A 19,423-nucleotide genomic window follows, 5' to 3' on the forward strand; every position below is an offset into this window, starting at 1 on the left:
TTTGTGAGATACTGTATCTAGACTATTAATCTGCAGTGGTGCTTTAATCTCAGATTCCTTTACTTGCACTACAAATCAATAAAAATCTGGGAACCCTTGTCATTTACTGTATTACTAATGGTTACCAATAGGACAATACCAATAGGACAACCCATAGGGTTCCAACGTTACCTATCTACTTTTCGAAATAAATGAAAACCCGACCAAATTTTTTTATTTTTCCCCACCCCATCCAAAACATAAAAAAACTAAAAAAATTGAAAAGTTTTGTATTGTAATATGTAAATTTGTTCATTATTAATTTATTCATTTCAATTAATTATATTATTATTTTAAATAATAATATTTCATTAAATTATCATATTAGAATTATTTGTTTATTATGTTTTTTTGAATTTTAATATTTTAGTATTTTGCAAATTTTTAATGGAAATAATCTGTTTCCTGGTTTTAGTGTTGCCTGATGTTTTCCTTTAATTCTTACAGACAGATTTGCACATGAACGTATTTTATGTGGTCCTCTGTTCTAATATCTACAGACATAAGCAACACAGGAAATTAATTCTACACTAATGGTCTCCAACCTGTGGCTTGTGGGTCACATGCAACACTTATCTTCATGTTAGATTGCTCAGGTGGCGACTATGCTCTGAAGCAGCCATGATTTTTGGACGTCTTTTCATACTAAAGCCCATATTGAGGCATATGTTTATTTCGGATAGCGTGGCGAAGGAGCCTCTATCAGGATATTTCCTTTCACTGGCTAAGTGGGCAGAGCCGTGATATCTAACATACAGATCTCATCAATGCATTACCAAAAATTGAAGCTACCACTGGGACAATTTGGTCTGTTTGCATCCACAAAAGCAGAATTGCTACATCTGAGTATTGGTTCTCTGACCCCATGTGTGTGTCCCTGCTTCCTATGTCTGCCCGTGGCTCACAAGCTACGAGTTGGGGACACTGCTTTGCACAGATAACAGACGGTGCTCTAGAGCAGATGAACCACATGGTGCATTACCTTATTTTGAGCTTCGCTGGAAGACTAGAATGCAACCACAACAAGAAAACACAAATAGCTCTTTTACACAACTAAACAATACTTATATCACACATTTAATATAAATTTGTCCCTGTGCTGAGCAGAGGTACTCGGTTATAAGAAACTGCCCTTATTTTACACTCCAGCCAAAACATTTTTTTAGAACCGTTGTTGGGTTTTTATGGCATAGATCCCAACAGTCCCTCATCCTGACCCTCTGTCCCGTGGATGCTGTGTCCCAGGCCATGTCCTGGAATCACATAGCATCAAGCTTATTTGAATTACTGCATTGGCACAGTACCTAAAAAAGGTATTTATTGCAGGAATCAGGGCCACACGTGAGCAGACCCTAAATATTTTGAATTTGGGTCTAAGTAGGATCAACCTGGAAAGTGTGAGTGAGGGATGGTCCATGCATATTTAAAGGTTGGGTCTGGGTAGGACCAAATTGGAAAGTGTGAGTGAAGGATGGTCCATGCATATTTAGAGGTTGGGTCAGGGTAGGACCTTCCTGCCAAGGGTGAGTTAAGGATGGTCCATGAATATTTTAAGGTTGGGTCTGGGTAGGACTATACTGGAAAGTGTGAGTGAAGGATGGTCCATGCATATTTAGAGGTTGGGTCAGGGTAGGACCTTCCTGCCAAGGGTGAGTCAAGGATGGTCCATGAATATTTTAAGGTTGGGTCTGGGTAGGACTATACTGGAAAGTGTGAGTGAAGGATGGCCCATGCATATTTAGAGGTTGGGTTAGGGAAGGACCTTCCTGCCAAGGGTGAGTCAAGGATGGTCCATAAATATTTTAAAGTTGGGTCTGGGTAGGACTATACTGAAAAGTGTGAGTGAAGGATGGTCCATGCATATTTAAAGGTTGGGTCTGGGTAGGACCAAATTGGAAAGTGTGAGTGAAGGATGGTCCATGCATATTTAGAGGTTGGGTCAGGGTAGGACCTTCCTGCCAAGGGTGAGTTAAGGATGGTCCATGAATATTTTAAGGTTGGGTCTGGGTAGGACTATACTGGAAAGTGTGAGTGAAGGATGGTCCATGCATATTTAGAGGTTGGGTCAGGGTAGGACCTTCCTGCCAAGGGTGAGTCAAGGATGGTCCATGAATATTTTAAAGTTGGGTCTGGGTAGGACTATACTGAAAAGTGTGAGTGAAGGATGGTCCATGCATATTTAGAGGTTGGGTCAGGGTAGGACCTCCCTGCCAAGGGTGAGTCAAGCATAGTCCATGATTTTAAGGTTGGGTCTGGGTAGGACTATACTGGAAAGTGTGAGTGAAGGATGGTCCATACATATTTAGAGGTTGGGTCTGGGTAGGACCATCCTGGAAAGTGTGGGTAAAGGGTGATCAATGCATATTTAGATGCAGGGTCTGGGCAGAACCAATCCATAAGAGATTTAGGTGTGCCCGCTGCAGACCACGGTTAGAAACAGAAACAAATTACAGGAACAATGGCCCCAGTCAAGCAGAAAGCAGAGTGGCCCCTGTCTTATATAAAGGATATAAAGACAATGAGCCCACAATGGGACCTTTATAGATAAATTACTTAAAGGCGAAATTAATATTGATGAACAGTAAAAGAAGACTGTTCCAAAAGGAACTTTAATATTTGTGTCCGGAGATCAGCTTTAGGTTTATTCAGTTCCAAAAAAAAGAAAAAAAATAATTTGGGAAATTAAATTAAACCCGTCAAGACAAGCAAGATGTACGGACAGGGACGTGTCATTATATTGGGTGATAATGAAAATATAACGGGTGGCAGATGAGAATTGCGCACCATTTATTGTTATTATCTGGTAATTCTCACCCCATCAGCCTGAAGTCACAGGCACAGTGAGAACACGTATGGCTTTATTAAGAAATTAAATCACAATAAATTAAAAGATAAGTCTTCAGCTCTAGACAAACTTTATTTTTTATTTAACGTCCCATGTTTACCTTTGTGCTAAGTTTTTTAAATCATAGTCCAGATTGCTAAAATTTAGGAAAATCTCTCGCTGTAATACTAACTTCCTCTCCAAGGTTGTTACCTCCAGACGCATCACTCTACATCCCAGCACTGCTCTTCCTCTGGGGCAAATTACCCCCAATGTCATCATTTAGTCCACATTCTGTGAGCTCAGGCTGTCATAGAAATGCCCACCAGGAAGTGCTTTATTATGCTGGCCGCAGCTTATAGTAATTCTGGACAAAGCCATGAAGAGGAGTAGGGCTTTAAAGTGGACCTGTGCTTTGTCCATCGGGAGACATTTCCTCTCACTTTCAGTTGTGTACTCAAGACAGGAAGTGAAGGGTAATCCCCCTCAACGAGCCACACATAGCATGGCCGCAACATGTCATGTCAGCTATGACCTGGTGACCACATTTGGTTTCTTAGTGAATAAACTTATATCACTCCAGCTGTCAGTTGTTACACTCACCTCTCCTGGGATTCACAACCGGGTCTCCTCCCTGGCACCTGGCTACCGACACGTCTGGATTTCACCTGGAGTGTCACTGGCGCATCCAATTCAATGGAGTCTCTCCTGACTGGTGCCTCCTTTCAGGTGTGAAGCAATTGGTAACTTGGTGTTTGAGCAACGTGTAGCTATGCTTCAGTGTGTACAATGTCTCCTGTGTCCACTCTGCTTGTCTCCAGCCTCTAGGTACTCTGATTTCAAGTGTGCTCCCAGTCCCTGTGTCATCTAGTGACTGCAGTGCGCCCAGTGTACTTTGTGACTCCAAGTGTGCTCCCAGTCCCTGTGTAATCTAGTGACTGCAGTACGCCCAGTGTACTCTGTGACTCCAAGTGCATTCCCAGTCCCTATGTCATCTAGTAACTCCAGTAGGCCCAGTGCACTCCAAGATTCCATAGGCGTTTCTAGTGCTTGTGTCATACAGGGACTCCAGTGTGCCCAGTGTGCCAAATGACTCCAAGTGCACTCCCAGTCCCCGTGTCATCTAATGAATCCAGTGCACCCAGCATACTCTGTGACTCCAAGTGTGCTCCCAGTCCCTGTGTCATCTAGTGACTGCAGTTCGCCCAGTTTACTCTGTGACTCCAAGTGCGTTCCCAGTCCCTATGTCATCTAGTAACTCCAGTAGGCCCAGTGTACTCCAAGATTCCATAGGCACTTAAAGTGCTTGTGTCATACAGCGACTCCATTGTACCCAATGTGCCAAATGACTCCAAGTGCACTCCCAGTCCACGTGTCATCTAATGAATCCAGTGCACCCAGCATACTCTGTGACTCCAAGTGTGTTCCCAGTCCCTGTGTCATCTAGTGACTCAAATACGACCAGTGACTCTAGATGCACTCCCAGTCCTTGTGTCATCTAGTGACTCCAGTGTGCACAGTGTACTCCAGAATTCCAAGTGTGCTCCCAGTCCCTGTGTCATCCAGTGACTCCAGTATGCCCAGTGACTCCAAGTGCATTCCCAGTTCCTGTGTCACCTAGTGACTACAGTTCGCCCAGTGTAGTCTGGGATTCCAAGTGCACTTATGATCCTTGTGTTATCTAGTGTCTCTGGGGCACCCAGTGTTCCAAGTGCACCGCCAGCCCCCATGTCATCTAGTGACTCCAGTGCGCCCAGTGAACTCTTTGAGTCCACGTGTAATCCCAGTCCCTGTGTCATCTAATGACTTCAGTGCGCCGCCTAGTGTACTCTGGGATTCCAAGTGTACTTATAGTCCTTGTGTCATCTAGTGGTTTTAGTGCACTCAGTGTGCTCAGTGAATCCAAGTGCACTCCCAGTCTCAATGTCATGCAGTGATTCCAGTGCATTGGTAACTTCAAGTGCATTCCCAGTTCCCATGCTATCTAGTGGCCCTGTGCACCCAGTACTTTTATGTGTGCGCCTGGTTCCCATGTCATCTAGTGGCACAGTGAATGCAAGGGGTGTATTTATTAAAAAATTGCAGAGTTATTCATCCTCTGAAACTGCATGTACATTCATTCTGTGTGATGCGTACAAAATTTAAATTTTGTGGGACTAACTTTTCTCCAGGTAGAATGTTATGAAATTTTAAGAGTGGTAGGGCAAAATATCACATTTGGGTTACTAGATGAAGCTGACAATCACAATAATTATTTACTTTCAATGACCAATAATGCTATTTTTGGGATATGTTTACATGTATGCAGGTTTCCCGTGTCGGAAAACTAATATAAGCGTGAGGGGGCCCTAGGATACAAACGCTAATCATATACAGTGGAACAACAAACAATAAAGTGAAAAGTAAAGTAAACCAATCAATCCAGATAGTGACAATGGAAAAAATCCTTATGAACGACTTTATAGTGAAATACTGTTGTATACCATCACCAGCCAATGCTTTTTCACCCGATAGTGCTCAACTGGAAGTACACTCACCAGAAAGCCATGACCCCTTTAACTAAAAAGATGGTCATAAAATGCCTGGGTTGGTATGTCTCTTTTCAGGATCTTCTTGCACCTTTTGGGGGTCCTAAGCAACTCTCCACCATAACATCGCATAATATAAAAAAGGGAACTAATAGTGTAAAACCATTTGTTATTCACAAGTAAAATACAAGTAAAATGATGCTTACATTGTAGAGTGCCCTCCCCGGGATTCAGAAAAACCGCAGCTTTGCTCAGGGTCTAGATCTGGCGTGCGTTCCACTGGCCGACTAGTGAAGACCCAGAAGTGACGTGACCGGTAAACTACGCCTTGACGTACGTTTCATCATCTAAATTCACCAGTAAGCAAACTATCAGTTTCCTTTTTTATATTATGTTTCTATATTATGCGGTGTTATGGTGGGGAGGAGGAGAGTTGCGTAGGACCCCCAACAGTTACAAGAAGATCCCAAAGGAGACATACCAACCCAGGCGTTTTTTGACCTTCTTTTTTAGTTAAGTGGGTCATGGCTATCTGGTGAGTGTGCATCCAGTTGAGCACTATCGGGTGAGTAAGCATTTGCTGGTGACGGTATACAACAGGGTTTCACACTGAAAAAATGAAGGAATCCATTGATTTAGAAGACTTTTTATGAACTGTATTTATAATGATTTTTTCCATGGTCACTGTCTGGATTGATTTACTGCACTTTATTACACTTTTTTGGTAATTTTTCCACAGTATATGATTAGTGTTTGTATCCCCCCCCCCCCCCCCACACACATTTATATTCGTTTTACAGTTTAGGTATTTCCTACACTACTAGGGAGCAGCTTTTCTTGTTGGTTATATCATTTTTTACATTCGTTTTTTCACTTACACTTAATCTAAGAGTTTTTTGAAGTGCCGCTAAGTTATTTTTACGTTTTCCCGTGCTGGGAAGCACATAGCACTATGCAGTTTTCTTGCAGCTGTGATTTTAGACAAGGTGAAGGGAACTTTTCCTGCAGGTACAGCAGCCCATTTAAATGAATAGGCTGCTGTGCTTGAGCAAACGAGGCCACAGGGAAGCTGGAACTGTGTGAACCTGGCGTTAGTGATTATCACATGGTATTTTCCTAATTTACTTTATTCTTTTATTATGAAGGAATAAGATTCATCCTGGAGAAAAAATAGCCTAATAACTTTGTTTTTTGCCCCAGTTGTTCAGAACAAATGTACATGCAGTTTCACAAGATGAATAGCTGCAAATTTTATAAACACATCTCCCATGCCCCTGTCATCTAGTGACTCTATTACTCCCAGTGTACTCTGTGACTCTATGTGCGCTCCGAGTCCCTGTGTCATATAGTGACTCCATTACTCCCAGTGTACTCTGTGACTCTATGTGCGCTCCGAGTCCCTATGTCATCTAGTGACTCTATTACTCCTAGTGTACTCTGTGACTCTATGGGCGCTCCGAGTCCCTGTGTCATCTAGTGACTCCATTACTCCTAGTGTACTCTGTGACTCTATGTGCGCTCCAAGTCCCTGTGTCATCTAGTGACTTCATTACTCCTAGTGTACTCTGTGACTCTATGTGCGCTCCGAGTCCCTATGTCATCTAGTGACTCTATTACTCCTAGTGTACTCTGTGACTCTATGGGCGCTCCGAGTCCCTGTGTCATCTAGTGACTCTATTACTCCTAGTGTACTCTGTGACTCTATGTGCGCTCCAAGTCCCTGTGTCATCTAGTGACTTCATTACTCCTAGTGTACTCTGTGACTCTATGTGCGCTCCGACTCCCTGTGTCATCTAGTGACTTCATTACTCCTAGTGTACTCTGTGACTCTATGTGCGCTCCGAGTCCCTGTGTCATCTAGTGACTCCATTACTCCTAGTGTACTCTGTGACTCTATGTGCGCTCCAAGTCCCTGTGTCATCTAGTGACTCCAGTGCGCCCTGTGTCCTTTAAAGACCCTTTTTTTTTTTTTTTTTTTATGTCTCCTAGTGTGTACTGTGTCATCTGGGACTCCAAGTGACACCCCCCCCCCCAACCCCCAAGATTCCAGGAGACTCCTGACTGTTATTGGTCCTTCCTCTTATCCCCTGGCAGCGGCAGAGGGCGATTCTTACTCCCGGACTGAACAGCGCACATGTGATGAAATCTGAGCATCATTCAGTGCAGTAATACTCTAAACCCAGGCTGAGTGATGACGCACCCCCAGTGGGGGTCCATGACAGCCTTGGCACATGCAAAGGTTAAAGCTCCGGTTAATCTGCTTTTATTTTAGCTTCCTTAGTTCCTTCTTTCCTCCCTCATTAACCTGAAAATGCAATTTTTTGAATAAAACATTTCCCTTTTTATACCTTTTATTAGACCCAGTGATGTCATCATTCAAAATAGCCAAACTTGGCGTTTTGAATGCTTTTAAGTGCAGAGGAGGGGTTTGGGGTCTTTTAGACCCCCAGATCCCTCCACAAGAGTACCTGTCAAGTGATAAAAAAAAAAAAAAATGTTTTTAATTGTTTGAAAATATCGACCAATACCGATATGCAATGGCCAAAATATCAGTATCGGCAACGAAAAACCGATATCGGTCCATCACTACTTATAACCCCTGTCAGTTTTTTTTCGCCATTTGTCTGATTGTAGAGATTTTCCTTCACTTCCTGTTCTGGAGCCAAACAGGAAGTGTGAGGAAATCCCTGCAAATTAAAACATTTTTAGAAGCACTAACATTCTGCACTGATGAAGCGACACTAATGGGCACTGATGAGGAGGGACTGACAAGGCTGCATTGATAGGTGGCACTGATGGGTGTCACTGATGGGCTCTGATAGATGGAACTGAAGGGCACTGAGAGGTGGCATTGATAAGCAGCACTGATAGATGGCACTGATGGGCACTGATAGGCAGCACTGATAGGTGACACTGATGATGAGGCACTCATGGGCACTTATTGGCAGCACTGACAGCTGACACTGATAATAAGGCATTGATGGTAACTGATAGGTGGCAGTAGAGGGCACTGAATGGCAGCACTGGTGGGCACTGATTAGCAGCACCGGTGGGCACTGTTGGGACCAATAACAGAAGCTGGTTATTCGCTTTATTTTTCTCTCCTCATGGACAGCGTGAGGAGAGAAAAGCTGATAACCACCTTGTGTTTACATCCTGTGATCAGCTGGCATTTGCTGACAGCTGATCACATGGTAAAGGACTGCTGTAATTGGCACTTTATCCCGATCTGTGATCAGCCGAGTCCCAAGGACTCGGCAATCACAGAGCACGCCGGCCGCGCAGGCAGCGAGATCATGGGAGGATGTCCATGGACGCCCTCTCATCATTGGAAGCCAGTGCTGTAGCCATCTTTTGACTATAACGCGGGCAGGGAGTAGTTAAGAGCCCTTAGCCCTGATGCAAGCAGTGGGCTGGCTTTTAGGAAGAGTTATGCCTTGATGGGTGGGTGTCAGCCTGGAGCAGTAAGTATTCCTAGGCATTTACATGCAAACTGCCCTAGGAAGCACCCACATATGATGTTGAGCCTCTGTGACTGAAATAAATTCAATGAATGGAAAGGACAAGACAGGGACAGTCAGGCTGAGGAAAAAAATCTAGATAATGCTGGACATCCTCCTGCCAGGAAATGAGATAGTCTCTATCTGACTTGCACCTTCTAATGCACATTGTGAGAAGCTCACAGTGTGCAGTGAAATCAGAATAAGGCATTTCAGTCCAGGAGAAGAGCCGCTACAACTGTGCAAGACTGAAGTGAAAGCTGGAGGTCAGAATTAATGAAGACCAAACACGAGATTTCACAATCATCTCTGTTTATCTGTTGCCGGGGGCCGTGTGGAGTTCTGCGGAAATGCAATCACTTACCTGCTCCTCCAAAGACACTGAATGACGCACGCAGGACACTCACCTGAGACTGCGGGAGAGGAGTCAAGGAAATATCTCTGAGCACTCTGCTGATTTTACAGGATTTGTTCCCTGGGGCACCGCTGTGTTCAGGTTTCCAGGAAACTGTTCTACCAAAACAGAGGAGCTCAGCATGAAAAATCAGCTGATCCGCTGTGAAGAGGACACTCCTGATACAAACAATCAGAATAAGGTGGCTGGGAAATTCAGTCATTTACTCTGAACATATCTATATCCCCTCCATAAAGAATTCTAGTGTGCACATTACAAACAATAAGGGAAGCAGGGGAAGATGTACAATAGGCTTACAATGGTCATCAAAGGTAAAAAAAAATATTTCCACTTCTACTGTATTTTTGAATTTTGAGAATTTTTTGAACATACAGTAAAACCTTGGATTGCGAGCATAATTCGTTCCAGAAACATGCTTGTAATCCAACACACTAATTATAGAGAGCAAAATATTGTTGCCTCATATACCCCTCATGGACTTAAATGATAAATACCATAGTAAAATCATGTATTTTTATTGAAAACAACCATCCATGGAAGACTGCTTTTCAGAGGGTGGCATAGTGACGCATGGCAGGCATTCAGGAAATGCTACTGTCGCCCCCTGCAGCCTGTTTTTTTTTTTACTTTTTTTAATTGCCAACCATCAATTTTACATTGCAGGGTAGCGCTGCAACCACGATCCAAGTGTTTGGCTTGTGGCTGCGGTGCGGTCCCACTGATCTCAATGGGAGTGTCTGTCAGGCAATGCCACCTGTCAAACTCTGCAGCCAGAGTTAAAATTGCAGTGGCCACGAAGAAAAGCAGTTAGCCGTAGCATGCGTACAGCCCATGTCAGGCTGTAATGTTAACCCCTTCTCACCTGCCCCGGTGTCCCTTTAAACAGTTCGGAAAGCCCGGTGACCCGGGGGTCAGGAAGGTCAGCGATCATCTGACTACTGTCACAGTGGTCATATGATCAGAAGCCGATCCTGCCAGCTACTGAGCAGCTAGATGACCGAGAGCTGTCTGCAATAGCTTGATCTTTGTGCTGAGAGTGCACAGTGAGCATGTTTTCAGCACATAAACAACAGACGCCAAGCCACGCATACATTATATTGTCAAAAGTATTGGGACGCCTGCCTTTTTACACACATTAAAGCGGAATTCCGGGCAGAGAAACTATTTTTTGCTGAACATACCCCCGGGACAGTCAGGGCTAGCACATTCCACAATGGCTAGCCTCTGATCTGTCCCGGTTCGCACTTACCTTTTAGAAGAAAAACTTACTTAGAAAATTTCTTCCACAGCGTTTCCATCTCTGTTGTGGGCAGCTGAAGCCGGCGCGGTCCTCTTCTCTGTCTTCTTCCGCGTCTTCGTGTCCCAGAATGCGCTGCACCGGCCCCTCTCGTCACTTCCGGTGCGGCGCCGCATTCCTAAGCGGCGTCGCCCGGAAATGACGAGCGGGGCCGGTGCCGTCGCATTGATTCCTGGGAGCTATGACGTTTAGCTCCCAGGAATCATCGCGAGGCAGGAAGTGACGGGGTGAGCCTCGGAGCTGGAGGAGGAAGCTGTCATAGGTGAGTATTTACGATCTTCAATAAAAAGGTGAGTAAACAAAAAAAAAAAAAAAATAACTATCCAATTCCTTTTCAGGTGAGCTCTACCTAGCGGAGGGGCACAAAAAAAAAAAAATCGTTTTTGTGCCCGGAACTCCGCTTTAAGTTTAATGGCATCCCAGTCTTAGTCCGTAGGGTTCAATATTGAATTTATATATATATAAGTGATTCCTGCGCTATCCTGGGCAATTTAAATCACTTCTTAATGCTGCACCACGATACTGACACTATAAACCAGTCTACAAATCAATTAAACAGGGGGGTGATGGTGCACTTCAAGAGTGAATTAAAATTAATAAATTATTATAAAATATATAAGTGTTGGTGTCGTGCTGGTTAGATGGGACCTTATTTCTCTACTAACTAAACCAATCTCCTAATCCACAACTTACAACATTCACAACTTAATGGGAATTAGGAGATTGGTTTAGTTAGTAGAGAAATAAGGTCCCATCTAACCAGCACGACACCAACAATTATATATTTTATAATAATTTATTAATTTTAATTCATTCTTGAAGCGCACCATCACCCTCAATATTGAATTTGCCCACATTGCAGCTATAACAGCTTCAACTCTTCTGGGAAGGCTGTCCACAAGGTTTAGGAGTGTCTATGGGAATGTTTGACCATTCTTCCAGAAGCGCATTTGTGAGGTCAGGCACTGATATTGGACGAGAAGGCCTGGCTTGTAGTCTCCACTCTAATTCATCCCAAAAATGTTCTATCGGGTTGAGTTCAGGACTCTGTTGTGCAGGCCAGTCAAGTTCCTCCACCCCAAACTCGCTCATCCATGTCTTTATGGACCTTGCTTTGTGCACTGGTGCGCAGTCATGTTGGAACAGGAAGGGGCCATCCCCAAACTCTTCCCACAAAGTTGGAACCATGAAATTGTCCAAAATGTCTTGGTATGCTGACGCCTTAAGAGTTCCCTTCACTGGAACTAAGGGGCCAAGCCCAACACTGAGAAACAACCCCACACCATAATCCCCCCTCCACCAAATGATTTTGACCAGTGCACAAAGCAAGGTCCACAAAGACATAGATGAGCGAGTTTGGGGTGGAGGAACTTGGCTGGCCTGCACAGAAAACCTTTGGGATGAATTAGAGCGGAGACTGCGAGCCAGGCCGTATAGTCCAACATCAGTGCCTGACCTCACAAATGCGCTTCTGGAAAAATGGTCAAACATTCCCATAGACACACTCCTAAACCTTGCGGACAGCCTTCCCAGAAGAGTTGAAGCTGTTATAGGTGGAAAGGGTGGGCCAACTCAATATTGAACCCTAGAGACTAAGATGCCATTAAAGTTTATGTGTGTGTAAAGCCAGGTGTCCCAATACTTTTGACAATATATTGTACATGCAGCATGTGGGTATTAAAGTAAAGGGTGTAAAAATACAGTGGGCGACCAGAGGGAAAACAAAACCCTGGCTCAGCTGCCTGTTTTTACTGCCTCCCAGCCGCCAGTGTGAAAGAGCCCTAACTGTGGAAAAAGAGTGAAGTGTCAGAGAATTAACAACCAGCAACCATTTAGAAAATTGTCTTTCACTGTTTGGAAGGGCAGTAGAGTGTTGCATGTGCAGTCAATGTGTAATTCTGGGTAGGGGGTCATGTAAGCAATTTGAAAGGATACAATCATTTGGCGGTCGGACGGCGATCGGTGACGAAGCTTCTCCAGCTTCTGTAACTCTTTTATTTCCTTGTTCCTCACTGTATTAAATTTCTTGATTTCCGCCTGTGGGAGATGGAGACACTTGAAATATATTTGGAACAACACCGGCCTAAGCCCTCACAGAAATATGTGACAGCAAAGTGAGCGCTACTCTATTCCCCATGATAAAAAAGAGATAGTCTAATAGAGCCACTGGCGGGTGGCAACTGCTGTTTTTTTGGAGCGTCTCTGGCATAGCAACTGGCTCTGTTGCAGCCTACTTTGGAGTGCTTCTGTCCATCTTTGTGTGGTAGTCAGTGTATGGCATATATCCTCTACGGCGCATCCTCTATGGCCCTTGTGTCAAACACAAGGGCCATGGGCTGAATTCTGCCCGCCAGGCCATTTTATGTGGCTCCTACAGCTGCAGCATCCCCCTCATCTCTGCCCTGACCTTGCCTCAGCAGTCGGCAGCAGAAAGGGGGACAGAACTCCTCCATCAGATCCTGTGCTTCTCCATTCAGCTGCAAAGAGGCTCGTCTCTTCCCCCCCATCTCAGCAGTCTGCAGCAGAGAGAACAAACCTCCTCCTAAAGATCTTGCACCTCTCTGTGCAGCAGTAGCACCACCTTGTGTCCACCTTCAGCAGATTCCAGCAGCTAACTTCAGCCCTCCTCTAGTTCTCCTCCAGACACTACACTTGCTGCATCCCGGATCCATCCCCAGCTTCTTCCCAGTAACAGCACAAGGTAGGGGGGTGCACTGTGCTGTAAGGGAGAACGGGGGACTTTTGACTTCTGATAGTGGGGGTGCTCTGGACATCTAGTTTTACAGATCAGACACAACCGGCCCTTTGAGGGCAAACATAATGCTGATGCGGCCCGCAAGGAAATGGAGTTTGACACCCTTGCTCTAAGGAAATATATATGGACAAGTATCCCCCACAAGGTTTGAATTGCCTTATAACTGTATACTCACCCGCTTGTCCTTGATCAAAACACCATACATTTTCATTGGGTTCACCACTTTGGTTTCAAGGCGTTCCACCTGTAATTGAAAGGGAAGAATTAGAGACAAGTAAAACAGGCATCAACAACTGCCTAATGCCGTTTGTGGTTGTACTCGCTGCCATTGGCTGTAATTGACCGCATACTAGGCTGGCCCACCCCCCTTCAGCGTCACTGTGCTGTACAAAAAGCCCACCTTCCCGCCTACAGCAGCGCCCTGCATTTCTGAAGGTACAGGGTTTGGGGCTTATCTGAGGCCTGAAGTGCATGCTTTAGGGAAGTGGTCTCCAAACTGTGGCTTGGGGGCTAGACGCAGCTCTTTGCTTGCTTTTATCTGGCCCTTGGGCAACTATTTTCTTCCACCAATACCAACAATGGGGCAAAATTCCCCCTACTGGCACTGACACCAATGAATGGGCAGGACAATGGGGCACAATTCCTCCCACTGACCTAAGGCCTGAAGGGCATGCACTGGGCCTGATCTGAGGTCTAAAGTGCATGCATTGGGGCTGTGCTGAGGTCTGAAGTGAATACACTGACATACACTATATTACCAAAAGTACTGGGACGCCTGCCTTTACACGCAACAAAACTTTAACGGCATCCTAGTCTTACTCCTTAGGGTTCAATATTGAGTTGGCCCACCCTTTGCAGCTATAACAGCTTCAACTCTTCTGGGAAGGCTGTCCACAAGGTTTAGGAGTGTGTCTTTGGGAATGTTTGACTATTCTTCTAGAAGTGCATTTGTGAGGTCAGGCACTGATGAGAAGGCCTGGCTCGCAGTCTCCTCTCAAATTCATCCCAAAGTTGTTCTATTGGGTTTTCGGTCAGTGCAGGCCAGTTGAGTTCCTCCACCTCAAACTCACTCATCCATGTCTTCAGGGACCTTGCTTTGTGCACTGGTGCGCAGTGATGTTGGAAAAAGAAGGGCCCACCCCCAAAATCTTCCCACAAAGTTGGGAGCATGAGATTGTCCAAAATGTCTTGGTATGCTGACGCCTTAAGAGTTTGTTTCACTGGAACTAAGGGGCCAAGCCCAATCCCTGAAAGACAACTACACAGTGAGTTCGGGGTAGAGGAACTTGACTGGCCTGCACAGAGTTCTTACCTCAACCCGATAGAATACCTTTGGGATGAATTAGAGCAGAGAATGCGAGCGAGGCCTTCTCCTCCACATCAGTGCCTGACCTCACAAATGCGCTTCTGGAAGAATGGTCAAGCATTCCCATAGACACACTCCTAAACCTTGTGGACAGCCTTCCCATAAGAGTTGAAGCTGTTATAGCTGCAAAGGGTGGGCCAACTCAATATTGAACCCTATGGACTAAGACTGGAATGCCATTAAAGTGCATGTGTAAAGGCAGGCGTCCCAATACTTTTGGTAATAGAGTGTACTTTCCAACTTTTTGATATGGGAACGAGGGGCGCCTATTAGCAATATGATGTGGGCATAGGACCGTGCCAGGCCCCCTTAACCGGTTGCCGACCGCCGCACGACTATATACTGCGGCGGTCAGCCCCGGCCAGGCAGAGTGACGTAGCGGTACGTCACTAGCCTTCGCCGCTCTGGTGCGCGCGCGCACCCGCGGTCCCGCCGATGACTCGATTGGGGTCAGAACCGATCAGTCATCAGGTCCAGGCCAATCATTTTTGGTCTGGACCTGTTGATCGGTCCTACCCAATCAGATCTCCCTCTAAGCCTGTGAAATGTAAACACAGGCTTAGAGGAGATGTGCCCTCCCCTCCCAACGGTCTTTTTGGATCCAGCGTGAGAGGAGAGCACATCTAATTGTAAGTACAGCACCAAGCACGTACATACACACTTAGATAGGCACATTTCACCCCCGATCGCCCCCCCAATTAACCCCTACAGCACCTGACACAACACACACTATATACAGCATATAGCATATACCTATATACCTGTATAAGTGTGATTTGTGAACAGGTGTAGCACTTGCGACCCCCCCTTTTCCACTCAAATTACCCCCCACCCCCCCCTAATAAAGATTTAACCCACTGATCTCCCCTGACCCCCCCCCCCCCCCGATCACCGCCGTTAACCCCTACACCCTCTGTCACATCAGCACTAATACAAACGCAATATACGGTGTTATTGTATTTTTGTATTAGTGTCATTGTGATCAGAATTAGCGCAGGCGACTAAGTTTCTGTCCCAAGAAGGTTTAGGGTCCCCGCCACCCGCCCAATAAAGATTTAAGCCCCTGACCCCCCCCTGATCACCCCTACACCCCCTGCCATAACACACACCGTATACAGTATATAGCATTTTGCTATATACCCGTATAAGTGTGATTTGTGGTCAGGTCTAGCGCTTGCGACCCCCTTTTTTCCACTTGAATTACCCGCCACCCCCCCCTAATAAAGATTTGAGCCCCTGATCTCCCCTGACCCCCCCCTGATCACCGCTAGTTAACCCCTACACCCTCTGTCACATCAGCACTAATACAAACGTAATATACTGTGTTTTTGTATTTTTGTATTAGTGTGATTGTGATCAGAATTAGCGCAGGCGACTAAGTTTGTGTCCCAAGGAGGTTTAGGGTCCCCGCCACCCGCCCAATAAAGATTTAATCCCCTGATCCCCCCCTGATCACCCCTACACCCCCTGCCACAACGCACACTGTATACAGTATATAGCATTTTCTATATACCCGTATAAGTGTGACTTGTGACCAGGTTTAGCGCTTGCCACCGTTTCTTTTATCCGTAGGATACCCGCCAGTCCCTTCCAATAAAGATTTAAACCCCTGATCCCCCCCTGATCACATCCCGTTAACCCCTACACCCTCTGTCACATTAGCACTAATACACACATAATATACTGTTTTTACTGTATTTTGTATTGGTGTCATTGTGACTTGAGGTTGCTCTAGCTAGCTAGTTTCTTTCCCAAAGGAGGTTTAGGGTCCCCGCCACCCCCCCCCCCCCCAGATCCCCGGCGCATAGTTTAGAAGTAACCCCTTGATTACCACACACGCACGCACGCACATACACTTCCATTTCTAGTATAGTGTTTGAACAGATCAATATCTGATCTGATCAGAGCTATACTAGCGCCCCCATAGTTTAGGGTTCCCAAAACGCGGTGTTTGCACGATCAGCACTGATTCCGGCCAGCACCTGCGTTTAACCCTTTCACCCAGGTAAGTGTAGTAATCAATAGATTACTGTCACTTACAAAAAACACAAGACACAAAACCGCTGTGTTAGCAGAGTCAGGCCTGATCCCTGCTAGCATTAGCAGTTTTTTTGGTAGCGCTTGAAATAGTCTTCGACAACCAGGTGCTTTTATTACCTGTGAGTCGCATCACTGTACGGGTAAATTTAGTTACCAAAATGTCTAAACGTTCGTACAGTGATGAAGCTATTTACAGTATAATGACCATGTCAGGTGAGAGCGATGGGGAAGCCTCACCGGCAGAATCAGGGTCAGTATACGAACCAGATGACAGCAGCGGCTCCCTGACAGACAGCTCCGACGACAGATGGGTCCCTGTTAGACCCAGGCGTACCCGGCCCCATTCTGGAGTTGTTGAAATGCAGGAATCGCAGGGTGCTCGTATGGAGCAGAGTGTGGTTACTAGTGCCGCTCATTTTTCTGGCGACCTGGCAAGCGCCAGCGGCCTAGTACAACCTGGACCTAGTACAACCAGCACTGCAGTAAGACCTGGTGACGTGGCGAGTCCCCTAAGTGCAGTTGAAGCTGGTGCGGTGGCTAGCACAAGTAGTGGCCCGCAGCCACCGCGTATTCGAAGACAGGCCCGTAGAGCCCATAGTGCCCTCCCTGATGCGCTGGCATATCCCAATTGGCAATGATTCTACAGCGCCAGTACTTCCCCCATTCACCGCCCAACCTGGAATCCACGTGGAGACAGCTGGTTTTACGCCCCTGAACTTTTTTGAGCTGTTCTTCACGGAAGATCTTTTCAGATCTATTGTGGATCAATCAAATTTATATGCTCAACAATTTATCGCCGCCAACCCAAATTCGCACCTTGCCAGACGATTCGGCTGGAATCCTATAACGGTTTCCGAATTTAAGATCTTTCTGGGCCTTTCCCTCCACATGGGCATAACTAAACAAAGTGAATTGCGGCTATATTGGTCCACTAGCCCAGCTCACCATATGCGCATGTACTCTGCCTCCATGTCCAGGGGGAGATACGAGCAAATTCTGCGATTTATGCATTTCAGCGACAATGAAATCTTTCGTCCTCGGGGAGACCCTGCATACGATCGGCTCCACAAAATTCGGCCCCTCATAGACCACTTCAATCAGCGGTTTGCAGCCTTGTTTACCCCCGAACAAGTTGTCTGCATTGACGAGTCCCTGATTAAATTTACTGGCCGTCTTGCTATCAAACAGTACCTCCCCAGCAAGCGTGCCAGATACGGGGTCAAGTTGTATAAGCTCTGTGACAGGGCCACAGGCTATACAGTTAATTTCCGTGTCTCTGAGGGAAAAGATAGCACTGTGGAGCCCCCGAACTGCCCAGACTACATAGGGAGCAGCGGTAAGATTGTTTGGGACTTGGTGTCACCCTTATCCGGAAAAGGGTACCATTTGTACGTGGACAATTTTTATACAAGCGTGCCACTATTTAGTCACCTGCTTGATTTACAAATTGGCGCATGTGGCACCGTGCGACCTAATCGCCGGGGCTTCCCCCAACGGCTTGTAAATTCCCGTCTTAGTCGGGGGGCGAGAGCCTGCTTGAAAACGGACAAATTGCTTGCGGTGAAGTGGAAGGATACACGGGATGTTTATGTTCTGTCCTCCCTTCACGCAGACACGACAGTCCAAATCCCTACGGCAACTGGCGTTATGGAGAAACCCCTCTGTGTCCACGAATATAACCTTAACATGGGAGGGGTGGACCTTAACGACCAGCTTTTGGCGCCGTATTTAGTTGCCCGTAAAGCCAGACGCTGGTACAAAAAAGTGTCTGTTTACCTTTTCCAATTGGCTATGCTGAACGCCTTTGTCCTATACAGGGCGTCAGGACGAACTGGACCCTTCCGGGAATTCCAGGAAGCGGTCATCCTTGCCTACCTGTACCCAGGAGGCATGCCTGCCCAACTTCCCCTTCCAGATGCAGTGAGCCGGCTGCATGAGAGGCATTTTCCTTATGCCCTCCCGAGTACCCCTACCCAAATATGACCCCAAAGACGATGTCGTGTCTGTAGCAGGCGCGGATTTAGGCGTGACACCCGTTATTATTGTCCCAAATGTCCTGACCAACCTGGTCTCTGCATCGGGGAATGTTTTGAGCGCTACCATACACTAGTGGAGTATTAGTGTAGGGTACAGCACGACACAGTGTAGGGCACATAAACACAGGGTCTCGAAGGATGTTGGATGTCCATCGACATTTTGAGAGACCCAAGCTGGAAGAGAAGATCGCAGAAGATCGCACTCCCTCCCAAATCAAGAAATAAAGGAACAGTTAGAAAGTAAAATAAAAGGATCCAAAAACTGTTGTGGTGTCAGTAATTTTATATGTCCTTCTACTCCTTCCTACTATACTTTTTTCAATGTCCTTTGTTTGTTTTTTCATTCTTTTGTGACCTGTTTCTCTTGCAGGTAATTGTCGGCTACCACGCATTGATTTTATATATTCTGACACAAACAGCGTTTGCGCTCAGCATATATGGATACCTTTGCTGATAGCAGCTGTGGTGATTTTCTGATTTCAGCACTGCAGTTAAAATCCTATTTTGGTATACGTGGATAGCGCCGTGTATACCCATCATTAAATTCAGTGGGTGGTTGTTTGGGCGGTTAATGATGAGAATCCAAAAACTTTTGTTGTGTCAGTCATTTTATATGTCCTACT

General features: G+C 45.8%; 1 protein-coding gene across 1 annotated transcript in view; it reads right to left on the bottom strand.

Moving 5' to 3' along the window:
• CIBAR2 (CBY1 interacting BAR domain containing 2) overlaps positions 1 to 19,423 on the bottom strand; it is a 71,084-nt gene that overhangs the window by 21,881 nt on the left and 29,780 nt on the right. Inside the window, 4 exon segments of the mRNA XM_082270440.1 lie at positions 9,256 to 9,289; positions 9,291 to 9,304; positions 12,539 to 12,640; positions 13,534 to 13,602. Of these exon segments, the coding sequence (XP_082126566.1) occupies positions 9,256 to 9,289; positions 9,291 to 9,304; positions 12,539 to 12,640; positions 13,534 to 13,602 (219 nt within the window).

The sequence above is a fragment of the Pelophylax lessonae genome (assembly GCF_965119305.1).
Source record: "Pelophylax lessonae genome assembly, chromosome: 10".
NCBI lineage: Eukaryota > Metazoa > Chordata > Amphibia > Anura > Ranidae > Pelophylax > Pelophylax lessonae.